The 24,078-nt window shown below is 42.4% G+C and overlaps 2 protein-coding genes across 7 annotated transcripts in view; both read left to right on the forward strand.

Moving 5' to 3' along the window:
* Positions 1-11,612, forward strand: exoc1 (exocyst complex component 1). 3 transcript variants are annotated; one of them, XM_079740540.1, is made up of 19 exons: positions 1-47; positions 667-798; positions 986-1,116; positions 1,301-1,460; positions 2,497-2,684; positions 3,525-3,752; positions 3,982-4,114; positions 4,242-4,351; positions 5,522-5,671; positions 5,900-6,008; positions 6,612-6,656; positions 7,058-7,221; positions 7,321-7,434; positions 9,064-9,143; positions 9,392-9,620; positions 10,040-10,223; positions 10,323-10,522; positions 10,821-11,015; positions 11,098-11,612. In XM_079740540.1, the coding sequence occupies exons 2-19, from the start codon at positions 675-677 to the stop codon at positions 11,185-11,187; spliced, it is 2,634 nt and encodes an 877-aa protein (XP_079596666.1). In that variant the 5' UTR covers positions 1-47; positions 667-674; the 3' UTR covers positions 11,188-11,612. The 3 variants fall into 3 exon arrangements, with proteins under 3 accessions (XP_079596666.1, XP_079596664.1, XP_079596665.1); XM_079740538.1 differs by having other exon boundaries at positions 11,127-11,612; XM_079740539.1 differs by lacking the exon at positions 6,612-6,656 and having other exon boundaries at positions 11,127-11,612.
* cep135 (centrosomal protein 135) overlaps positions 11,558-24,078 on the forward strand; it is an 18,967-nt gene continuing 6,446 nt past the window's right edge. For 3 of the 4 annotated variants that reach the window (XM_079740534.1, XM_079740536.1, XM_079740537.1), the window contains exons 1-16: positions 11,558-11,681; positions 12,164-12,285; positions 12,399-12,589; positions 14,058-14,225; positions 14,788-14,929; positions 15,208-15,292; positions 15,460-15,588; positions 17,323-17,538; positions 17,974-18,039; positions 18,187-18,337; positions 18,504-18,733; positions 21,640-21,792; positions 22,064-22,204; positions 22,528-22,605; positions 22,780-22,931; positions 23,682-23,797. In XM_079740534.1, the coding sequence (XP_079596660.1) occupies positions 11,586-11,681; positions 12,164-12,285; positions 12,399-12,589; positions 14,058-14,225; positions 14,788-14,929; positions 15,208-15,292; positions 15,460-15,588; positions 17,323-17,538; positions 17,974-18,039; positions 18,187-18,337; positions 18,504-18,733; positions 21,640-21,792; positions 22,064-22,204; positions 22,528-22,605; positions 22,780-22,931; positions 23,682-23,797 (2,236 nt within the window). In that variant the 5' untranslated portion in view covers positions 11,558-11,585. Of the gene's footprint in view, positions 11,682-11,729; positions 11,869-12,163; positions 12,286-12,398; positions 12,590-14,057; positions 14,226-14,787; positions 14,930-15,207; positions 15,293-15,459; positions 15,589-17,322; positions 17,539-17,973; positions 18,040-18,186; positions 18,338-18,503; positions 18,734-21,639; positions 21,793-22,063; positions 22,205-22,527; positions 22,606-22,779; positions 22,932-23,681; positions 23,798-24,078 lie in introns of those variants that run through there. The other variant, XM_079740535.1, reaches the window with a different exon arrangement.

Here is a 24,078-nt window from a genome sequence, read left to right on the forward strand (position 1 = left end):
TTTGGCTCGTACAGGAAGTAGTCTGGAGGTGGAGTAGCTGAGGCAAGGTATATGGTTTTATTTTCTAAATCATGTAGTACATTTGACAAAATATATTATCGTTCAGCTTTGTGCAAAAATCGAAAGGTCGGAGTCGGCTCCCCTTATTACGTAAACGCTGGGTGTAGCTAGAAGCTATTATAGCACAAAGCTGGCCCCATTTAAAGGGGTAAGGTTAGTTCAAATGTTGTTTTGGATTGTTCATCAAAATGATATATGTTTTGTCAAAAAGAGTCTAACAGTGATATCATATTTGCACAGTTTATAATACGAATGCATCGAACATCGAAAATACATCGACAGTATTGTTATCTCTCTGTTTTGCCAGACAGCAGCACTGTCCACGGCCACGCATTAAACTAACCGTTTTCCATCAAATATTTAATAGGACGTGTTTAAGGAGAGTCCAACATGAGCACCGCTTGATGAATTATAATGTATGTTGCGATGATGTTGTTTGAGGTGGTTTCACCCTTTTGTAGTACGCAATTTATGCTGACATGGTTAATAACAGTCGTGACTGGTAACCATTTGTATAGGTCTGCCTGTGTAGACCACTCCACCGTTATGTATAACGTATCTTTGTTTGTTACGGCCATATTCAGTAAATGCTTCCTTCCCAAACAGCATTCACAATGACAGCCATCAAACATGCGCTCCAGAGGGACATATTCACACCCAACGACGAGCGTCTCCTCAGTATTGTAAACGTCTGCAAGGCGGGAAAGAAAAAGAAGAATTGCTTCTTGTGTGCAACTGGTACAGTATAAGCACAATATAAATATTATAATATATGAAGAAATGTCTGAGGAACCTAGAATTGCTTTTGAGTTCCTCCACAAATAACAAAGTTGCTCACGAGAACACCTGCTAGTGCTTTTTGCTAACATTGAATTTATGTGGATTAGTCTGTAGCTTTTAAATTGCGTTTCTTCTTCGACATAAGTAACGACAGAGAGGCCTGTCCAGGTCAAAGTTGTAAAGGTAAAGAAGTCTGACAAGGGGGACTTTTACAAGCGGCAGATAACATGGGAGCTGCGGGATCTTGGAGAGGTGGATGCCAAAGATCCAAGCAAGGTAAGGAAATGATAACTGTACTTACCAATACTCCTCATACAGAACAACAAACTGTTGTAATAACCTTGTTGTTCGTAAAACCATATACATGCTTGTCTAACATGTCAAAAGTCTAAACATGCATGCTTAGGTTTGTCCCCCACTTTAAGATTATGCTGGCATACACACTCTGTAACCATTCCAGGAAAATCCAGAATTTGACCTTCATTTTGAGAAGGTGTACCGCTGGGTGGCAAGCAGTGTGGCTGAGAAGAACTCCTTTATCTCTTGTATTTGGAAGCTGAACCAACGCTACCTGAGGAAGAAGGTGGAGTTTGTTAATGTCAGTCCTCAACTATTGGAAGGTATGGAAACACTTACTGACCCTGGGATTATCTGATGAAGTATTTGCTTTTCACTATATACAAATTATGGCAAGCATTTTCCCCTCGGTTCCTGGTCTGTGTGTGTGTCCGCGTGTTGTCCCTTTGTAAGTGTTTCTGGTAATTGCATTCTTAATTACTACCATAAATGGAAACGTTTCCTGGCTGTACATGTTCCATTGCATGTTCAAATATATTTCTTTCCCTCTGTAAATGAATGTATTGTTGTATAGTTTTGCTTAAATATAAATTAGAATCTAGTGTGTTTTGACTGTTTTCTCCTTGAATGCAATACGTAGGCTGTAGAACAAAATCCTTCTGCTTCTTCTTTGTTTTACCCTTAACTCTTCTTTATTCTGACTCTTCTCTTAAAATCTTTCTCTGGCCAGAACTTCCTAAAGCGGAAGGTTGGTAGGACTTACCCCCATCATTCCTCTCTGTTGTATTCCCATCATATCAGACTACCATCACCATTTTAAAAAAACAGAACATCCCTCCTTGCGTACACTGATTTACCAGGAAAAAGCTTGGAATACATTTCATAAAATATATTGTATTGATACATTGGGCTGGAAATTGTAGGGGTTGGTTGATGGACACTGTAGAATAATTCCTTGATTTTGATTCGCTCTTATTCCGTATACTGTAGTCGTCTTCTGCTTGAGTCAATTAATATTGAATTATTTTACAGATTTATTTTAAACCAGACACAGATGTATTCATTTTTTGTCAGGTGCGTTTAGAAATGATGCTGTCAGGAAATCAGGGAATTTGGTTGTTTGGCCTCATTAATTATCTTGACAAATGCCGCCTAAATTAAAAGTTGAACTAATTCACTAATTCAGTGTTATATTTCTACAAGTCATTTAAATCACTAATGATGGTTAATAATTTTGGCAAATTCCCATCACAGAAAGTCCATTGTCCGCTATTGTCTCCTTCCTCTTAGGCTTCATATAAGTATACTATGATTTGTGCTCATTTCTGACACATAGCACATGTGTTTATGATGGGTTAGAGTCTGCGCCGAGAGGTGAGGCCCAGAGTGTGGCTGGCGGAGATGAGGACGCCCTAGACGACTACCAGGAGCTCAACGCCCGAGAAGAGCAGGACATTGAGGGCATGATGGAGGTGTGCGAATATGCCATCTCTAATGCCGAGGGCTTTGCCGAAAAACTCTCCAGGGAACTACAGGTTCTAGACGGGGTAAGTTAGACATGCTCTGGCGCTCTGGTCTTAACAGTGGCTCTTGGTAAACTCGTGATAAATATTTATTATAGCTATTATAGTTACGTATTGGAGTTGACTTCAAATCTGATTTGAAGTCAACTCCAATCAAGTCCCTCCCTTTTTACAGCGTTGTTTAGGTTTTGTAGCTAGACACTGATCTTATTGTCATGCCCTGGTGCCATCTTATTCTCTGTCTTTTGGAAGAAAAAAACCTTGTAGTCAATAGCCCACCTTTACTCAAGCCAGGAATGTTGCTGTTATTGTGCCTGGCCTTCTCTGGAAGGCCACCTCACATGGAATAATGAGGCATGGAATGTGTTTCCATTGTTCAAGCCAGCAGTGTGAGTGCGCCCTTACAGTTAGTTCCAGTGCTGCATCAAGGGTTGCTTCATTGCTCACACAAATGTAACTTTATGCATCAACATGGTGTATACGATGAACTTTTCTTCCATTTAAAGAGTGGTATAAATGTGAACTGCTGGAAAAAGCCCCTCGACACATAATTTTTTAACCACAACGCATATGTTATATGACACACAAGACGTTGACACTGTTGTGTTTAGCATCCTGCCTCTGATTCCGGAATGCTGACATGTTATATAAAACCACACACAAGGCCAGCATATTCCTAATCTTTTTAAGGGCAATATTTTGGGATCTCTGTGTGAGTGGCTGTTGACTTGATGTCTGCTATATCACTTCTTTAGCACCTAATTTATATTGTCATAAACTGCATAATCTTGAGAAAGAGATCAAATGGGTACTCCCACAGGCAATCATGCTAAGCTCATTGTTCTGTAACCTATGTACTGGCAGGCCAACATCCAGTCTATCATGGCATCCGAGAAGCAGGTGAACATCCTGATGCAGCTGCTGGACCAGGCACTGTCCGAGGTGGACAACATCGAGGATAAGCTGAGCAGCTACGAGGAGATGCTGCAGAGCGTCAAGGAGCAGATGGACCAGATCTCACAGAGCAACCGTCTGATCCAGATCAGCAACACAAATAATAGGAAGCTGCTGGACGAGATCCAGTTCCTTGTGGTATGGGGAGGAATAAAATAAAAAACTATATAAATATATCTAAAGATTGAAGCAAGCTACCCAAATCTGTTATGGGTGCAGACAAAAGCCCAGGTAGGCGTGAAAACGACCCAGGAAGTGTGTTATATATCCCCTTGAAGTAAACGGTGGGACATTTTTTTGTTTTGTGGCAAAGCTTGTACACATTCTTGAGGCAATGTCTCACTATAGTGTCTTCTTCCATTTTCAGAACTACATGGATCTGTCCAAGGGCCACATCCGGGCCCTGCAGGAGGGAGACCTGTCCTCCCCTAAAGGGATTGAGGCCTGCATCAATGCATCTGAGGCTCTGCTGCAATGCATGAACGTGGCTCTCCGACCAGGTCGGTTTTAAAAATAAACGATAAATAGCATTTTTAACAGAATAGAACCTAAAATAAAAGTAACAATGCAACTTAATTGGGTGTACAGTCTTCAAGTTGACCTCTGTCTGTCTTATTTCTGTTGTAGGTCATGACCAGCTGCTGGCAGTGAAGCAGCAGCAGCACCTGTTCAGCGACCTGAGAGACACCTTCGCTCGTCGCCTCACCAACCACCTCAACAACGTGTTTGTCCATCAGGTAACCCTCCACCCATAAACGACCCAGTTCCTCCACCTGAACCTTTGGACGCTCTTATATTAATATATTATTATACTACAGAATTAGCATGGCACTTGATATATATTTATGTGAAAGAGATGTCTTGTCATGAATGGATATATGTATTTGTCCCTTAAGGGCTTTGTGGAAAACTGGTCATTACCAAACAATGACGACCTCTCTCTCTCTCTCTCTCTCTCTCTCTCTCTCTCTCTCTCTCTCTCTCTCTCTCTCTCTCTCTCTCTCTCTCTCTCTCTCTCTCTCTCTCTCTCTCTCTCTCTCTCTCTCTCTCTCTCTCTCTCTCTCTCTCTCTCTCTCTCTCTCTCTCTCATATATATATCATAAACTTCCTGGGTAGATCTGACCCTTTCCTGTGCTTTCCATTCCCCCTTCCTGTTTTTGCTGTTTTGGACTTTGTGGCAGTGCGCTCTGTCCCTGTGTTAGTTTAACTACTTCAGTCTCTTCAAAATGACCATCCCTCAGTTCTATAGGTCCTGCTGTCTGTCACTTCCAGTGAGTACTATCACGGTAGCCCTCACGCGCCCCCCACAGTCCTCCTTACATTCATCCTCTAACATTGCATCCCACCTAGCCATTCAAGTAACTCTCTTTTCCTGCAGTACTAGCTGCACAACATTGGATGCAATGGATATGCCACCTAATGGCTCTGTACACCCACCTCTCTTGCAAAAGCCAGAGTCACAAACCCATCTGTCTTCTCTTCTCATCCAAGGACTGGTCATTACTTGCAGCTTTCTGTGTTGTGTTTTCCAAAAATGTGAAAAAGGCCTTTGCAGTGCAAAGGTGCGGGGACATGGAAAATCTGTCTGTCTAGTCTGTTATTTCTGCATGTCTGCAGCTGCAGATGAGACACCACATCAACATGCTAGAAGAAAGTTCAGAAATTCTCCAACTTGTTAAAAAGTGTTGTTTTCTAAATCAAATAGTCGTCTCACTAACATATGACCTGATGTATTTATGGTTTCGAGACTTATGCACCCTATATCAAAATGAACGTGCAGGGAAAACAAAAAGTCCCCATGTATGATGGATACACTCTAATCAAAACTGGTGTGCGAATTTATATTGGACTCTGCTGGATACTTAATACTCGGATAAAAAATAAAGTATATTGTTCTGTTGTCACAGGGCCATGACCAGAGCTCCACTTTGTCCCAGCACACGGTGGACCTCAGCCTGCCGAAACACAGCCTACTGCACAGGGACCTGCTGCGCTACGCCAAGCTGATGGAGTGGCTGAAGAACACGCAGAGGGAGAAGTACGAGGGCTTGTCCATGGTCAGTCTGTCTCAAGAAATACCTGCATGTTAGCGGCACATTGTCTTATTATTTAATCTTATGGTCATGATCAGGGTTTCTTATTCTAATACAATCTTTTTATAATTAATAATTAACTTAATTAATATTATAAATGACTACAACAAGGACGACATTATTCAAGAGGGATATATGTATGTGGCATCCAGTAAATGCTACAGGTTAACACCTTTTTTTATATCTTTATAGACCTATGTGGAATACATGACCAGATTGTATGAGCGAGAAATCAAAGATTTCTTTGAGGTGGCCAAGATAAAGATGGCTGGCACAAGCAAGGAGGCCAAGGGCAAGTTTGGTAAGATCAGCGTAATTAGTTTATTTTATTTTGAGTTTCTTACAGAATTGTCCTGAACACAAACATGTGTTTTCTGTAATATTAGCTGTATAACTTGGTGTGGTCAGCATATATGTCTCATGAAGATGAAAAACAGTAAATTAATGCTTCTTGCCTTAACAAATAGGCCTATATCTGAGTATTTTCTGTAACTGCAAAAAATAATAACCTAACTTCTTCCACTCTCTTTGTCCAGTCTCTGCAAGATGATTGCGATGTAGCTCCAACTCAAAGATCTCTTGCATATAATGTTCTTTGTTCTTTGTGCTTTCTTATTTAGAAAGGCAGTGTAATAATCTATTTTAAAAATATCACTTGTCAGTGGTTTGTTAGCATTGTATAAAGGAGGACTCGGCTTGCCTTTGGTTTTGCTCAACACAAGTACTCTGCTTTCTCTGTTAAATGTCACCTTCCCTGTGAAAACTTTGTGACTAGTGGCTAGTGCTTGTCTAGAAGACCCTGTACGTCTAACCTGTACCTAGTGGCTCACTTACCTTGTGCTGCATGTTTTTAAGCCCTAACCTGTCTTTGTCTCTGATGCCTGCCTTTCTAACTGACCTCCAGCCACGCTTCCGCGAAAAGAGAGTGCACTCAAACAGGAACCCGAGAGTAAGTATCCCCCCTGCACAGGGAAGTTCCACCTGCTTCTTATGCCATCTGCTCCTCTCTGCTAAAGGTGTTACTTTGCCCAAGATCTTTTGCTTCCCTCTTTAGATAACTCCTGAATGAAAATGTCCTGTTACATGCTAACTAGGCCATTAGCCCAGTGCTATTTTACCCCAAAAAAGCTGTTTACATTGTTATACAATTAAGTTCCATCATAGATATGACTCAGAATAACAGAATAACGAATTACTAACGGACCGATTCATTTTACTTATTGGTGGATGGTTGGATGTTCTTGGTGTGGTGTCCATGGTCACTTCTGAGGTGTGGTGTGCTCTTTATCCAAAATAACTATTTTAATTAAGGAACACAATTTGAGTCTGGCCTTCCTTGTGCTGTCCCAGGCCTGCATGGCAGCTCTGGCAAGCTAACGGGATCTACATCTAGCCTAAACAAGCTGGCGGTGCAGGGCTCCAACAGCCGGCGCTCCCAGTCGTCCTCGCTGCTCGACATGGGCAACATGTCTGCCTCCGACCTGGACGTGGCCGACCGAACCAAGTTTGACAAGGTGACACTTCAGTGGTTCTAGTGCACCGATCAGCCTGTGGTTCTTTTCTTGGGATGATCCTGGGAATACGTTTGCATTAAACTGTCATCCTGTTGCCAGATCTTTGAGCAAGTCCTCAGTGAGCTAGAGCCTCTGTGTCTGGCAGAACAAGACTTTATCAGCAAGTTCTTCAAGCTGCAGCAGCATGCCACCGTCCAGCCGCCCCTGGCTCAGGTACAACTGACAGCTTCGAAGTGGCTCCAAAAAGGGAATCTTGCATTACACAACAGCACTGACAAATGACTATCACCAATTGATTAGAGTCAGAGGGATTTGCAGCAAATGATGATGATATGATGACGAACAGTGGCGTGTTGTGCTGTTGAGGCATTTTCATAAACAACCAAGATAGCTGATGGGTCAAACATTTCCTTGCTCTGATTGGTTGAAGGTCCATCCAATGCGTCCAGAGGCAGTTAGTGCCCATTGATGACGCCCCTTGAAATAAAAAATGAACTGCGAGACAAAACACTTCACAAGCTGGAAACAGCAAATACTTTAAGTGGATGATGGTGCCGGTTATTGCCGGTTAAGATTAGTGTGTTCTGTTAGTTTGTTGAGGTTTTTGTTAGTATGTATAAAAGGAAATAATTTGAAAAATATATATTTGTTGTTTCTTAATTTGTTATTTTTAAAAGAGTATCGACGACAATAGTTCATAGTTAGCCTAGTAAGTATTCTTGCGTGCATGGAACGGGATGCGACTTCATGACGTTCTGATCAACAGGGCGTTCCCACTAGACCACATTGCCTAAGCTTATGGAAAAGATGTACAAGAATTTCAAAAGCTGCTATGACTTTGTCAGCAGAGCTCCCCGGGGAGTAGTTCTCGAGTGTTTCATGAGGTCCCTTGTGTCAATTGTCTCAGTTTTCTGAAAGCCTCGTAATAGAGCAGTGTGCTACCAGAAGTAAAAATCCCATTAATTTCCTCCATAGAGGTTTTGATGAAAAGCCATAATGTCGTAACCATCAAAAGTATACTTGCCATGCTCCGATGTCAAACGATGGTATATGCTCCTATAGAAGCCACAAGTTAAAGACGTAAACTTCTAGTTTTGAACATGTTTTATCGGCGATGTCATTTGAAACCACCTACTACTACTACTACTACTACAATACACACAATCCTAAAGTGTAACAGCTCTTTAATAGTTGGAGCTTGCTGTTAACATGGAAACGTTTACCCTCACCAGCGAAAGTCAAGTCGTAGATGACTGCTGCCACTGAACTCGATCGCTTACCACTGAATTTGATCGCTTTTACAGTCAGCAACCATGATTTCCCTTCGATTATTCGAAAGTGAGAGAGTTGTTGTAAGAACTGTAGAGGAAATTAGCTGTGCATGCAAGGAAAAATATGTTGATATAGAATATCTAAGTAAAAATATAATATAGCACAAGCAGTGCTTTTTAGTAATTTTGGTAGTATAAAAGCTATGAATACATAATGTTGAATGAATACTTAACTGGAATACGAGCCCCGAATCAAATGTTTTATGGTCACGACTACCTTGACGAACGATTGTCTTGGTTCCAGGCTTATAACTCTTTTTTTATAACGATTTTCTGAAAAGTCAATGGAGTAAGTGAATCGGAAATTACTACCGGAACCAGAGCTGTTAAAAAGAGGGCAGTCACTGTTGCGCTCTATTCCCATCCATGTATCCACTTGTCACAATGAAATTGAAATACAACCATACATGAGATGAGACGCACGATAATCTGCAATAGCATTCATTTGCTGTCATTTTAATATACTGATTGGCTACATGCATTCATTGAGATCTGTCATGTGTCTCCACAGCCAGAAACAGAAGAAACGGATGGAGCGATTACATCTAAAGTGACACCTCAAAACGAACCTAGACCCTCCTTATCATCAGAGTGAGTTGTCTTTAGGGTTTCCTGAACCTTTTACCAAACACAAAAATACTCAATGCTCAACATAAACTAAACCGATGCATCCCGGCAGTACCAAACGCAAAAGTACATGGCCTTCCCTAACCCAATGACATTCCACACTTACTAACCCAGCGCTGTTGTACATCCCCATTCCCAAGCTAAAACAACCCAACTGTGATAGTAGACCTTTTGTGTCTATCATCCTAAGACAATGTTTACTGTCCACCCAGGAAAGACTTGGTGCGGATGATGATGAACAAGATCTTCCAGAGCATCGAGATGGAGCTTAACAGTCTGATCGCGCTAGGGGACAAGATCGACAGCTTCCACTCTCTGTACATGCTGGTGAAGATGAGCCACCACGTGTGGACGGCAGAGAACGTGGACCCGGCCTCGTACCTCAGCACCACGCTGGGAAATGTGCTGGTCACCGTCAAGAGGAACTTTGACAAATGCATTGTGAGGGTTACTCAACTCCTGTAGTGTGTGTGTGTGTGTGTGTGTGTGTGTGTGTATGTGTGTATGTGTGTGTGTGAGAGACAAGGTTTACACCTTGAGCTATCTGCATTGTTTGACCCACATTCAAACTTCCAAGTCTAGACCCTCCCTAAAGTCATACTGGTAAATAAATCATTTACCAGAATCATAAATCATTGGTGGTGAGTAGAGTTTGTCTGGCCCCCTCTTTCTTAAAAAAGAGTAATGCCGGCCCCCTATTTTTGGTTAACACTGGCTGGCCAAGTTCATGAGTATTGGAACGTCATTGGTAGGAATGTTGTTTTGGCCATAGTTTAGTAGTTAATTGTGAAATTATTTACTTGAACTTTGGGATACACCGGCTTATGAGTATCATGAAAATAATCCATCTCTTCTCCCAGTCTGGTCAGATCAAACAGATGGAGGAAGTGAAGATCTCCAAGAAAAGCAAAGTGGGGATACTTACTTTTGTCACAGGCTTTGAGGAGTTTGCCGAGCTGGCCGAAACAATCTTCCGGAACGCTGAGCGGCGGGGAGATCTGGACAAGGCTTATGTCAAGCTGATCAGAGCTGTCTTCATGAATGGTGAGACAAAATCACAAAACTCGTCATTGACTGCTTCTAGCTGGTGTGTCAAAAGAGGAGACAGGGAATATCGGCTTTTTTATTGGTGTCTGTCTCAAGTTGAAAAGGTGGCCAATGAGAGCCAGAAGACGCCACGGGATGTTGTGATGATGGAGAATTTCCACCACATCTTCTCTACGCTCTCCCGCTTGAAAATCTCCTGCCTGGAGGCAGAGAGGAGGGAAGCCAAGCACAAGTATACCGAGCACCTGCAGTCCTACGTCATCAACTCTCTTGGTCAGCCTCTGGAGAAGCTCAATGTAAGGAGGGTCTATGTTGCTATTATGACCATATGCTCACTGTGTGATGTAGGGACTAGGGTGTTGGTTAATGGTTCAATCCCCAATGCCTACCTTCTGCATCCTTGAGCAAGACGCCTTATCCCTACATGCTCCAAAATTAGCCTTTTCCAAATTACTGCAAGTACCTTTGGTTGAAAGCTAATGCTTAATGTATGAATATAAATAATAACTAATAAAGTGTTTAATAAATTGGTACAAAAAGCTTATATCACTACAATCAACACTTTAATTATATTCTGTTTGATCCTATTTACAGCATTTCTTTGAAGGAGTTGAGGCACGTGTGGCACAGGGTGTGCGTGAGGAGGAGGTGAGCTACCAGCTCGCTTTTAACAAACAGGAACTGCGTAAAGTTATCAAAGAGTATCCAGGCAAGGAGGTGAAGAAGGGCCTGGACAACCTGTACAAAAAAGTAGATAAACACTTGTGTGAAGAAGAGAGCCTGCTGCAGGTGAGAAGGACAAGAGAAAATGTTTAAAGCTCTTATTGCTTCATGAAAACAAAACTGCAACCCAATCTTGTTGATTCTTTAGTGGTTGCAACTCTTTTTTTTCTCCAATAGGTGGTATGGCACTCAATGCAAGATGAGTTCATCCGCCAGTACAAGCACTTTGAGGATTTGATTGGCCGTTGTTATCCCGGATCTGGAATTACAATGGAATTTACCATACAAGACATGCTGGAGTATTTCTCTAGCATCGCACAGTCTCATTAATTTAGCTGCTCTGCATTACTGTTTAGTTTACTAATTTACTAATGCTTCACAATGACAAATAGCAATACACCGCAAATCATTTAAATTCTCGTGCGTATGTCAATACGTGTCTATGTTTTACAGAAGGTGGAAACCAATTTATAGTGTTTTCTGCAAAAGTGCGAAATAGATCCATACATATTTTGTATGCCAATTTTTTTCCCTGCATCTCATTATGCGCATCTTGTAACACATGCATATCATGTATATTTCAATGATGCTTTCTGCATGTGGTTTTTTTCTCCCTTGTAATCAGTTAAGCGAAATATGCACAATAAACCATTGTTACTCCGCCTCTCTGTGCAATGCCAGGATACAAATCACGCCAGCCTTCACTGCTCGTCGTTTCCATGGTGTTTCTGGGTCAGTCGCAGTCGGCGCCCTTTTTAAAACACTTGGCGCGGAAAACAAGCTGTCCGTAGTACTAGTGTTTACAGTGTAACGTCTATCATTTATCATATGCGTGAGGGAAACAACGGATTATGGTGCATGTTAATCCTACCTTCGTCATATGAGAAGTTGGACTGAGTGGATGCTAGCTGTGTACAAGGTGGGGTGGCAGTAGTGGTCATGGAGATGGCATTGCTAATGGTGCTTTGTTTTATCAAAACAGAACTTGGACAGCTGCCACAATAGTAGATGTACGAAGCACTAAGATGTAAAGGTTAAACATTATACTCTAGATACGAGTTCGGAGCTATCGCTGCTAACGACACATCCTGCCGGCTAACTGTTACCACCATGGCGCCTGTTAAACATAGCGAACAAGCGGTACCACCAGATAGATGAAATCGTCTCAGAATTATCATACTGTTTGTTGCTTGCCTGCCTCTGCTATTTGATAGATTACAAAAATGAGCACCACCGCAGAGAGGAAGTTCCTCAGTCTGAGGAGACGTCTGGATCAGTTGGGGTACCGTCAGCCATTGGGCATCGAGACGTTACCACTGGTCGAACAACTATTTAGGTAAGACATGTTTCGCTGGCTATTTCTGAATGAACGAACCCGCCAGTCTGACACGCTTACTAAAATGAAGTACAGATGAGCTTGTTCTAAATAATTTCATTTTGGAATCACAGTGATCTGATACACACAACCGAGAGTTTGCGCAATGCCAAACTTTCTGCTGGGAAAACTGAAAAAAAAGGCAGAGACGTTGACGCTTTACTGGAACCATACAAGACCGACAATGCCCGGGTGGTCAAAGAGAACAACGAGCTTCACCTCGCCCTTCTCACGTTAAAAGAGGAGAAGGACCGTGTTTTTAGAGGTAAGTGTTTTAACTTCGGTCCTACTTTGAGTTGTTGATGCAAATGCATGCCATGTCAACACATTTCTATCCGTACGTCCCAATGTTGAGGGAACCAACTCCTAGGGTGACCACTCCAGACGTTTCCGGGGACAGTACTCGTTTTCAGTGACCTGTCCCCAGCTACTGCAGTCCCCGGAAATGTCCCCGGTTTTCATTGTGACTGAAAGATCCGAAATTGGATTAAGGAAAAAACGAAAAAAAAAAACGAAACGAAAACGTTGCGCACCCTACTACTTGCACAGGCTAAAGCCAGACAGAACAAGCTTCGCTCTGCTCAGAGCAGAATACCCATCTAGAATGCCCATAATTCTGGTATTTTGATTGATGGAATAGCTGCGCGGTAGAATATTTACACTTCGCGAAAGCAACAGGTACGCCATTCTTTCATTGCATTCATGCATCCATTCAGCCAGTTTGTGGGTCACGCCCACTTTTAAATGTAAATTACATTGTCTAAAGATAAATCGGTGTATGGCATGGGACATGCCCCACCCTCCTCATTACTGTGCTGCCCACGCATAACAAATTGGGTTAGGTTAATTTGTAATTTTTGATTTTTAATTTAATTATTTCAAGTTTCGGACCATTCACAATAAGACATTAATATTGTACAACAAGAGGAGATGTATCATGCCAGGTTGTAGCTGTTTGCTATTTTCCACCCACATTAAGGGAAAACTGATTCAACCAACTTAAAAACATACATTTTCTAAAACCATATACCCTCAAGTTGTCATTCAACATGAACTGTGGCATTTTCCATTTAAAAGTCTTCCCCAAATCTTCCGAAAATCACATGGTGTAAGGAGGAGGCCTGAGTATGGGGGAAGTGACTGGCTGATCCCTGTTTATTACAGTTGATTTTATGGACGTTCTTGATCTCAGCCACTTTGATCAGAGGAAAAAATAATTGTTAATCAATTCCTTTGCAATTTAGGAGTAATAGGGTGAGAGAGACTGCTTTATGAAGGGTAAGGGCAGTGTCCCCAATTTAGTTTTTCAAAGACAAAAGCACTACATGCTTTCAAGGTTTTTACACCTCTAAACCGAAAATGTCCCCGGATTTTGTCTCAGAAATCGGGTCACCCAACTCCTGTTTCTGATTTAACCATAATAATAACAGGGACTTGTGTATTAGTACATATGTATGAAGTTTCTGATTCTGTTCTCAACTGCCCTGCCAATACAAATTCCAAGTTCTTTGAGAAGGATCTATTCAATAGAGCCCCCTCTGACATTTGATCAGTGGATACGCTATCTCAAATCCTAAAGCAGGCCTTACATTAATGTAACGTGTTCATAATGTTGTGCTGAATTAATCTGTTGCAGCTGAACCACAAGAGCCATCTAGAAAGTTAAACAATAGTCACATTCACAAAAGTACTCCTTATCCCTATCCCAAACGTAGTATCTCTTTCTTATTTAGAGCTCAAGTCACATGTCCGAAAACTGGAGAATGACACCACTGACCTGAAGTTCCTAAACAACCAGTACGTGCACAAGGTGTGCTGCCTGGAGAAGGACAGTAAGACCAAGTCTGAACGCATTCAGCAGCTACAAGAGAAGAACATGCAAGCTGTGGTACAGACACCAGGTAATACCAGGACCCTGGACCAGTCCTGTTCAAATACAAATACATTTGTTGCGCAAGCTGACACATCACATGTGACAGAATATAAACAGCATGTAAATAACAGTGCCTGCCACACAGGTTAAAGAAAACAAAATAAATCAAAATCAGAGTTAACATTAATTATTGTTGTAATTTATCTACTGCACCTGTAACAACACAGACATACACAAAATAAGCAAAAGATCACATTGGATCTTCGACAGCGCAAGGGCGAGAAGGAATTTCACCCATACAAATACACGAGGGAGGGTCAATCATGTGACCACATTGACAAAATCATGTGGTCACATGACCTTAGGAGATATTTACAATGTGCAGACCCTACTCTTTGATAGTAACCATGGATATGTGTGCCTTCTACTTGGCAGTGCTCCTTAACCACCACACAGTCAATGAATTAATAATTCTGAAAATAAATCTAATTAAGTATTCACAGAATATCTGTGGTTACCTATTGTTATTGGAATTGCATCTTTGCACTTGCACAGAAACACAAACAGAACAGAGTTGTTCCATTTGATAGGTGGGAAGAAGCGCAGCATCCCTTTCAGACGCCAGAGAATGCAGATAGACGAGCTCACACCTCCGCCTGCCACCTCTGCATATCCCGTGCCACAGCCAGACGATCCCTTCATCGCTGACCTGCTGCAGATGGCGGACATGAGGTTGGCTTTTCCACATCTTTCACCATCTTTTGTCACACTGCCCTTGAAAGGTTCAGAGTTCAAATGCCAGTCATTCTCCCTGTAGGCGGTTATGCCGAGACAATACCTCAAAAGAGTCATACGTTGATAAAAGATTAAATTGCTTTGGATGAAAGCGTCAAAGGCTAATAATAGTAAACAGTTAATACTTAGATACCCAGAGGGATGTTTACATCATATAAAACTGTGTTTACACAAGTCATTCTAATAAATAACTTTTGGTTGATTGATATTTCTAGGATTCAGGAGCTCCAGGAAGAAATCATAATGGTCAAACTGGATCTGGAAAAGTCCCAGGACTGTATGGAGCAGCTGAACCAGCAAGTGTGTGTGTGTGTGTGTGTGTGTGTGTGTGTGTGTGTGTGTGTGTGTGTGTGTGTGTGTGTGTGTGTGTGTGTGTGTGTGTGTGTGTGTGTGTGTGTGTGTGTGTGTGTGTGTTGCAATGATCCAAACACTTTTGTGTCTCTTGTATGCCCATCTACTGCTTGTAGATACAAGGGCGTGATAAAGAGGTTGAGCGTCTGAACCGCGCCCTTAGCGGGGGACGCCCTCACGATGTCATCTCCCTAGAGGCCCAGAATGTCAGCAATGAGAAAATGATTGCCCACCTTAACCTTCAGGTCAGTGGAATCTATTTCAATGCACGTGTAATTGCTGCCTGCAGTGACTGAAAAATGACTGCGAGGCAAGTCTTTGCTCTTTCTTGTTTGATATAATACAACCCCAATTCGTTGTGTAAAACTTCAATAAAAACCGAATACAGTGGTTTGCAAGTCCTATATTCAATTGAATGCAGTACAAAGACAAGATATTTAATGTTCAAACTGATAAACTGTATTGTTTTTTGCAAATCACTCACTTGGAATTTGATGCCTGCAACACGTTCCAAAAAAGCTGGGACAGGCGCATGTTTACCACTGTGTTACATCACCTTTCCTTTTAACAACACTCAATAGGTGTTTGGGAACTGAGGACACTAATTGTTGAAGGTTTGTAGGTGGAATTATTTCCCATTCTTGCTTGATGTACATCTTCAGTTGCTCAACAGTCCAGGTTGCTAAAATAAGCAGGGACGTCCCTGACGTAACTGCTTGGACGGCATCATACGTGGCTCCAAAACCTGTATGTACCTTGCAGCATTAATAGTGCCTTCACAGATGTGCAAGTTACCCATACCATGGTCACTAACACATCCCCATACCATCACAGATGCTGGCTTTTAAACTTTGCACTGATAACAATCCGGATGGTCTTTTTCCTCTTTGGGCCGGAGGACACAACGTCCATAATTTCCAAAAACAATTTGAAATGTGGACTCGTCAGACCACAGCACACCTTTCCACTTAGCGGCAGTCCGTCTCCGTTTCGTTTCTGGTTGTTGTTTGTTATATGGCATTCGCTTTGCATGGTAGAGTTTTACCTTGCACTTGTAGATGTAACGACGAACTGTGTTCACTGACAATGGTTTTCTGAAATGTTCCTTAGCCCATGCGGTAATATCCTTTACACATTGTTGTTAGTTTTTAATGCAGTGCCGCCTGAGGGATCGAAGGTCATGGGCGTTCAATGTTGTTTTTCAGCCTTGCCGCTCACATGCAGAGATTTCTCCAGATTCTCTGAATCTTTTGATGATATTATGGACCGTAGATGGTGAAATCCCTAAATTCCTTGCAATTGAATGTTGAGAAACGTTGTTCTTAAACTGTTGGGCTATTTGATCACGCAGTTGTTCACAAAGTGGTGAACCTCTCCCCATCCTTGCTTGTGAATGACTGAGCCTTTCGGGATCCTTTTTTTATACCCAATCATGACACTGACCTGTTTCTTTAAACTGTTCACATGTGGAATGTTCAAAACAGGTGTTTTTTTAGCATTCCTCAACTTTCCCAGTCTTTTGTTGCCCCTGTCCCAGCTTTTTTGGAACGTGTTGCAGGCATCAAATTCAAAATGAGTGAATATTTGCAAAAAAACACAGTTTATCAGTTTGAATATTAAATATATTGTATTTGTGTATTCAATTTAATATAGGTTGAAAAAGATTTGCAAATCTTTATATTCTGTTTTTATTTACGTTTTACACAACGTCCCAACTTCATTGGAATTGGGGTTGTATGAACAATTCTTCAAGGGAAGCAGTGATGTATCAAAAATATATATATATGATATTCCCCTTTACTTTCTTGCTAATGCATATATACATTATATAATAGATCCATGACTCACAATTGAATAATTTACCTATCAACAACTCCTCATTCTGGTTAGAGAGTCCAACTACACACTACCAAACCATGCTCATTGTTCTTCACGGAGCACAGCGACCAAACACGCCGGGTGACCTCTCCTTCCTACAGATAGAGTACCTGCAGGCGGCCAACAGCTCCATGGAGCAGAAGGTGGAGGCAGCGCAGCAGAGGAAGCAGGACGCCTCCAGCGAGTTTGCCGACCTGTCGGTGAAGAACCAGGAGCTGTGCCAGGAGCTCAGCCACATCGACCACCTGGCCAAGCAGCTGGAGATGGACAAGGAGCTGGCTCTGCAGAAGACCCACCAGGAGCTGCAGGAGGCCCAGGTTGGAGGGGGAGGGCCACTGGATGGGATGGAGGGGTTGAAAAGGGAAGGTGGTCATTGGATGTGGACCTAGATGTTGAAGCAGCAGTGTGGTGCTTTTGAAGGGGAATGGGAAATGGTCTTTTATAAAAACTGGGCTTTTTGGTTAGTAATGGCATACTAACAAGTTACCATTAATAAGTAATGGCAACTTGGTTCTTTTGTTAGTAACAAAAGAGTAAATTTTTATTAAATTCCCTTTTCCGTATCCCCCCAAACAGTGTCTTTCTTTGTTGATTATGTGCCAAAGAACGCTAGACTTTTATTTTTTATCGTCATCTGAGCTTTTATTTTACATCGAATCGTGCTAAAGCAATGCCATTTCATGGATAAATTAAATGCCAATCATCATAACGAAAAGCAAAAATACAACATGGGTTCTTTGTTTTCTCATTAGAAGGAAATTCAGAGGCATCAGAACACCATCGAAGACCTCAAGAATGTCATCCAAACAATTAGAAGGGTAGGTATATTCATTTTGTCATTCTGTCTCAATCATTTGCATTCATGCAGAAAGATTTGTTGGTGTTGAGGGCTACTTCGACCAAAATGTAATTCTTAGTTTCAGAGTTTAATTACTAGCCTTACCTTTTATTTAATGGAAATTCAGGATCAATCTGACGGGGACTATGAAAGGAACCGTCTGAGTGACCAGCTGGTAGAAGTACAGCAGCACAGAGACCAGCTGGAAGGTCTGGGGAACTTCATGGAGCAAGACAAAGCCAGGCTTCAGGACAAATTAGAGAAAATGACAGCAAACGGTAGGCTGCTTTTCTCAACCTAAAAACCTGTGCTGTTTGGGGTTTCCGGGGTCTTTATTGGTTTTAAGTTGGATAAAACCAATAAAGACCCAATAGCGATATTTGTTAGCAAAGTGTGTTGCCGTTTGTAACAAGTTTGTCCACTATCCTGCGTTCTGCCCACCAGACAGAGAGCTGGTGCTGGAACTGGAGACCATGCGGGCCAAGCACGGCATCTGCAGGAAGGAGCGCTCTCCGTCCCGCCTGGACGCCTTCGTCAGGAGCTTAGAGGAAGAGAGAGACCACTACCGGATGGTGGCAGAGCACTATAAGAGGGTCCGCCGGCCAGAAAGCCTGAGCCTCAGCCCCATCCGGAGCCAAGGCCGGGAGTCCAGCCCCAACTCCAGGAGGCGAAGGGTAAGTGTGTCTATAGAGGGCTCTTATTTTGATAGAGCTAAGGTTATATATCTATATGATGTTGATGTTTTGATGTGAGACTGATACATTTAATCTGGAATTATCATAAAAGTGCATTACAACTCTGAGTCTTCTCCAACGTAACCTCTGTACCTTCCCAAACTGTGTGCCGCGGCACACTGGTGTGCCGTGAGGCACGTCCAAGTGTGCCGTGGGATTTTGTGACAACCATAGCCTACTGCAATATAGTATACAACTAGACAAAAATAATTATTTTAATTTACTATATACTACTTTGAATGCACTCATTCCATAATACAGAGGCAAACTCTTTATCTAAAAACTATTTAAAAAATCCTCAAAGAGGATCCCACATTTCGCTGTTCGCGCAGTTGCGCAGGTGGGAATTTAATTTAGACTGTGACACATCAAAGGCAGTAGGTCAACACAACATTAAAACATAAACAAGAGGGAAAATGGAGCGCTTTCTCGTGCGGAGCAAACCACCAACCACCAGTGCAGAGACTGCCGAGTCCGACAACCCACCGAAAGAAAAGAGGAAAAAAACTGTCAGCCGACAGTATCATGAAAGTTACCTGTCTTATGGCTTCAGTTGGACCGGGGATGTCAACATTCCTCAGCCGGAGTGCGTCCTCTGTCGGGAGAAGTTAGCTAATGCTAATATGGTCCAAAGCAAGCTGAAGAGGCACTTGGAAACCAAACATCCCTTCCACGCTGAGAGAAACCTGGCCTATTTCAAAAGAGCGCGGGATCTTAACCAGAGGCAGCAAGACCGTTTGTTGGATTGTGTGAAAGTGTCTGAAAAGGCAATGGAGGCTAGTTACATGCTAGCGGAGCTTATTGCAAAGCAAAAGAAGCCTCACACAATAGCGGAGACACTCATCCTCCCTGCTTGCAAAATAATTGCAGGTGTCATGCTGGGTCCAGATGCCGCAAATGAGCGGCATCTGGTCTATCCAAGGTGCCGGCATCTGATAACACAATCAAAAGAAGAATAGATGACATGTCAGAAGACATTGAACAACATTTAACAGAGAAACTGCAGGCGAGCGGCAGATTTTCTCTTCAAATAGATGAATCGACCGACATAAGTGGGGCTGCCCAGCTCCTGGCAAACGTCAGGTATGTTGACGGTGACTCTATTAAAGAGACTTTTTTTCTTCTGTAAAGAAATGGCAAGCCATACAACGGGAGAAGAAATATTCAAGGTAACTGATAACTACTTAAAAGAAAACAATCTGTGCTGGAGTATGTGCGTCAGTCTGTGCACGAATGGTGCGGCATGCATGACGGGGAGAGTGAGAGGCTTTATTGCAAAGGTAAAAGCACAAAATCCACAGATAGTGACCAACCACTGCATTTTGCACCGAGAGGCATTAGTTGCCAAAACCATGCCCCCGGAGTTGACTGAGGTGCTGAATCAGGCTGTGCAGATGGTGAATTACATCAAATCAAGGCCCCTGAAATCTCGCCTTTTCTCCCAGCTGTGCGCTGAAATGGGAGCCGACCACCAAAGCCTGATTCTCCACACAGAGGTACGATGGTTATCTCGGGGGACAGTCTTATCTCGTTTTTACGAGCTTCGGGAAGAGCTTTTGGAATTTTCACGTGAACACGCTGTCCCCCATAAGGACAGGCATCGCGGATGAGAGCTGGTGCGCCAGGCTGGCTTACCTTGCAGACATATTTGGGCATCTTAACGAGTTAAACGCCAAGCTTCAGGGCAGGAATGAAAACATTTTATCATCCACAGACAAGATTCGGGGCTTTATGGGCAAACTGACCCTGTGGCGCGAGGCTTTGGAACAGGGCTCCATGAACATGTTCCCGCTGGCATCAGCTGCGCCACAGGCAGCCAGTGAGCGCGCTATATATGCCGAACACCTTCAGACCTTAAAAGAGAGGTTTGAGCGCTATTTTCCACGTGTGGCGGACATCGAGGACAATGACTGGATCCGAGACCCATTCAACCAGGAGTCCGAGTCCTCAACCAAGAAGCTCACTATGAAGGAGAGAGAGGAGAGCGCAGAGCTCCGTGCGGACCGCACGCTGAAACTGAAATTTAGTGAGCTCACACTCGATCAGTTTTGGTTGGTTTGTGCATCAGAATATCCAACCATCTCCCACCACGCTATCGACCAACTTCTTCATTTCCCCACCACCTACCTGTGTGAGTTGGCGTTCTCCACTCTTGTTTACATGAAGAACAAGACCAGGTCACGGTTCTCTGTTGAGCAGGACTTGCGAGTGGCCCTCTCCTCCGTGCCACCAAGGATTAAAAAAATCTGTGCGCCCCGACAGGCACATGTGTTCCACTGATTTGTTAGTAGGCAGAATATTTACAAAAAAAGCCTGATTCTAAATGTTAGTTATAATTTGTGGGTCAGATTCAGGACCATGCAGCTTTCTCATGGACAGTTCTCTGCTGAATTTCTGTTTCCTTTGCCTCACCTGTCTGGTTGAAATGGGTGCGTTTGATTAAGCCCAATTTGATAAAGTTTAAATATTTTTGTGAAGTATTTTGTTAATAAATATTTCATGAATAGAATAGTTGTCTTTGTCACATCTTATTTGGCATTAGTAAATAATTATAAACTTAACAGGTAAACAGATGATATTAGTGATAACACGTGTTATAAGGCTATTTTGCACAATAGGTGTGCCTTGAAATTTTTATTTGTCCTTTGGTGTGCCTTGGGCACAAAAAGTTTGGGAATCACTGCCTTAGACTGTTCTGATATCCATTTATGTCCCATCCATGATGAATCAATTTCATCTTATCATATTAATAAGAATTGTATTTGTCATGCAGATCACATTCTGAACTATCTCCACCTAACTCATTCAATTGCATTAATGGCCTTTTTATCTTCTCTGTCTCCAAGAGCCCTGGGGAGGCAGAGTTAGTGCGCGTTGCGAAGGAGCGAGACGATCTGAAGAGCATTCTTCTGGGAATCGAGCGGCACATGGAGGACATCCAGACGGACGTACAGGCTCTCCGTGTGGAAAGAGACCAGCTCAAGGCTCAACTCAAGCAGGCAGGAAATACCGAACCTCCCATCTTGGAGTCCTAGTCTGTCTGACCGAGCTATTTATGTTTGGAATAGTAATGTTTACATTACCCATCATCCAACACAGATAGAAAACAAGCTAAAACATTCTGTCAGGAGTGTATTAGTTATTTCAGTGTGGGCATAGCTTTATTTGGTGTTCTGCACCGTTGGCCCTTTGTTGTTATGCGACACATTTAGATGATCAGCATCTACAGTGTGTTTTATAACTTCACTGTGTGTTTGTGCATGGCTTCAGCTGCAGGAGGAGCTAGGGATAGGCCGTAGCGCTGCAGGGGCTCCTGATGACATCTCGCGGCTAAGGCAGGAGAGGGAAAAGGCAGACTCTGAGTTCCAGCTGGTCACCTCAGAGAGAGACGTCCTCATGGAACGCTCTAAGGTCTCCACGCCGTTGCAACCCTCAAATATCAGATGCATTCCCATAATCCCAGATCCTGACAGCATTAGGATGGATTAGGATTTCACATATTTCAATGTGAAATGACTTTTGGCTGCTGTACGTTATTTGGATGGGACTGTCTCAGATGAGTGGAACATGTGTTTTATTATTCATTGTTTAAGATAAGGAATTAGAAATTTCTCAAGGATATTTGGTGTGTTAACAAAATGTGACACATTAATTTTGGTGGTTACTTGCGATTGGGTTAAATTAGATTCATTTTAGTATTTTTGGTTGAGGCTTTCATGTTAATGTTTTTCCAGGTTTCCCAGAGTGCAACTCTGACAGACAGACGGCAGGATGAAAGGAGGATTGAAGAGCTCGAGAATAACATCAAGAGTGTGAGTCTGAGGAGCCATTCAACACCAATCTGCTGCTCAGACATTAGACAATAATAACTTTTCAAGAAATAAATGGTGTATGTGTGACTTGTTGTCTGTGGGCTACCAACAGAAATCTTGACTTTTTAGTGTATGAATACTTTTTCTTTAACGTCACTGTGTTCTACGGTTCAGTTGGAGCAGGAGCGGCGGGAGCTGCGTTCTCAGCTGCTGGTTTTGAAGGAGAACAGGGAGGCTGTGGAGGAGGAGCTCCAGACACGCTCAAGGGCTCTGGTCCACAGTGCAGAGGAGCTGGCCCAACACAGGGCTGAGAGCAGCAATCTCAGGTTGGTGCCAAAGAGGAGAGCACATTCTCCTCATTTAGCATCCATGGAAACACCACTGAAGTTTAAGTAGCATCACCACTGTGTCGCCATAGTTACAGTACCATCAATGCCGTGTCACCATAGTTACGGTAGCACCACTACATTGTCGCTGCAGTAGGGCTGCTCGATTATGCAAAAAATCATAATCATGATTATTTTGGTCAATAGTGAAATCACGATTATTCAAACGATTATTTTTGAGTTTCAAAACATGATTTACTTATTCAGCATGTCCAAAAAACACTTTGTAACTGAGAACTTTTCGCCTTAAAACAATACACAAAATGGTCAAAAAGAAAATGTTCAAATCTAAAATAATGTACAGATATGTATCCAGCTTTTCTGCACTTTCTATAAAACATTTAAGAAAAAAAATAATAACTGAAAATTTGATTATAATAGTTTTGTGATCGTTTGACGCTAAAATCGAAATCGTGATCAAAATTTGAATAATCGCCCAGCCCTACGCTGCAGTAACAGACTCTCTCAAGTGTCCCCCTATGCTGCAATAACAGACTCTCTCAAGTGTCCCCCATTACTGTTTGTGGAGTGTTTGGACAATAATTGCATCATCTTATTTGGTCAACTATAAGTAGAATGTGTACAGTTGCTTAGACAGTTAAATTAGACATTGGGATTGAATGTCCTCACATGTATCTTCTTAAAGCCCACTCTAGTCTGCCCTGTGTTGATGATGTCATGCGTGTCCAGGCTGCTGCAGGAGCAGATGGAGCACTTGCTGTCCGACGTCCAACGAAGACTGTCGGTCAAAACCAATGAGCTCCATGCAACCCAGATGCACATCACACAACTGGAGGAGAGACTAGGTGAGCTTCTGTACATGGATGAACTGAGGGGAGGGGAAGGGATGCAAGAGGCTATTCATATATCTATTCAGAAAAATAAGTTAACTTCAATCCACTTTAATGTGAATTGTGATTCTTATTTAAAAAAAAAAGGCTTAATTACCCTGGTTTCTTTGCATGATTTAGTTGTGTTTTTCGTATAGTGTCAAAATCTGGAGGAATGAATTTGTTATGTAATTTGTTAATAATTTGTAGTAATTAAGTCCCATGTCATAATTAAGTCCCATGTCAATACGTTTCCT

Source organism: Pollachius pollachius (assembly GCF_949987615.1).
Source record: "Pollachius pollachius genome assembly, chromosome: 7".
NCBI lineage: Eukaryota > Metazoa > Chordata > Actinopteri > Gadiformes > Gadidae > Pollachius > Pollachius pollachius.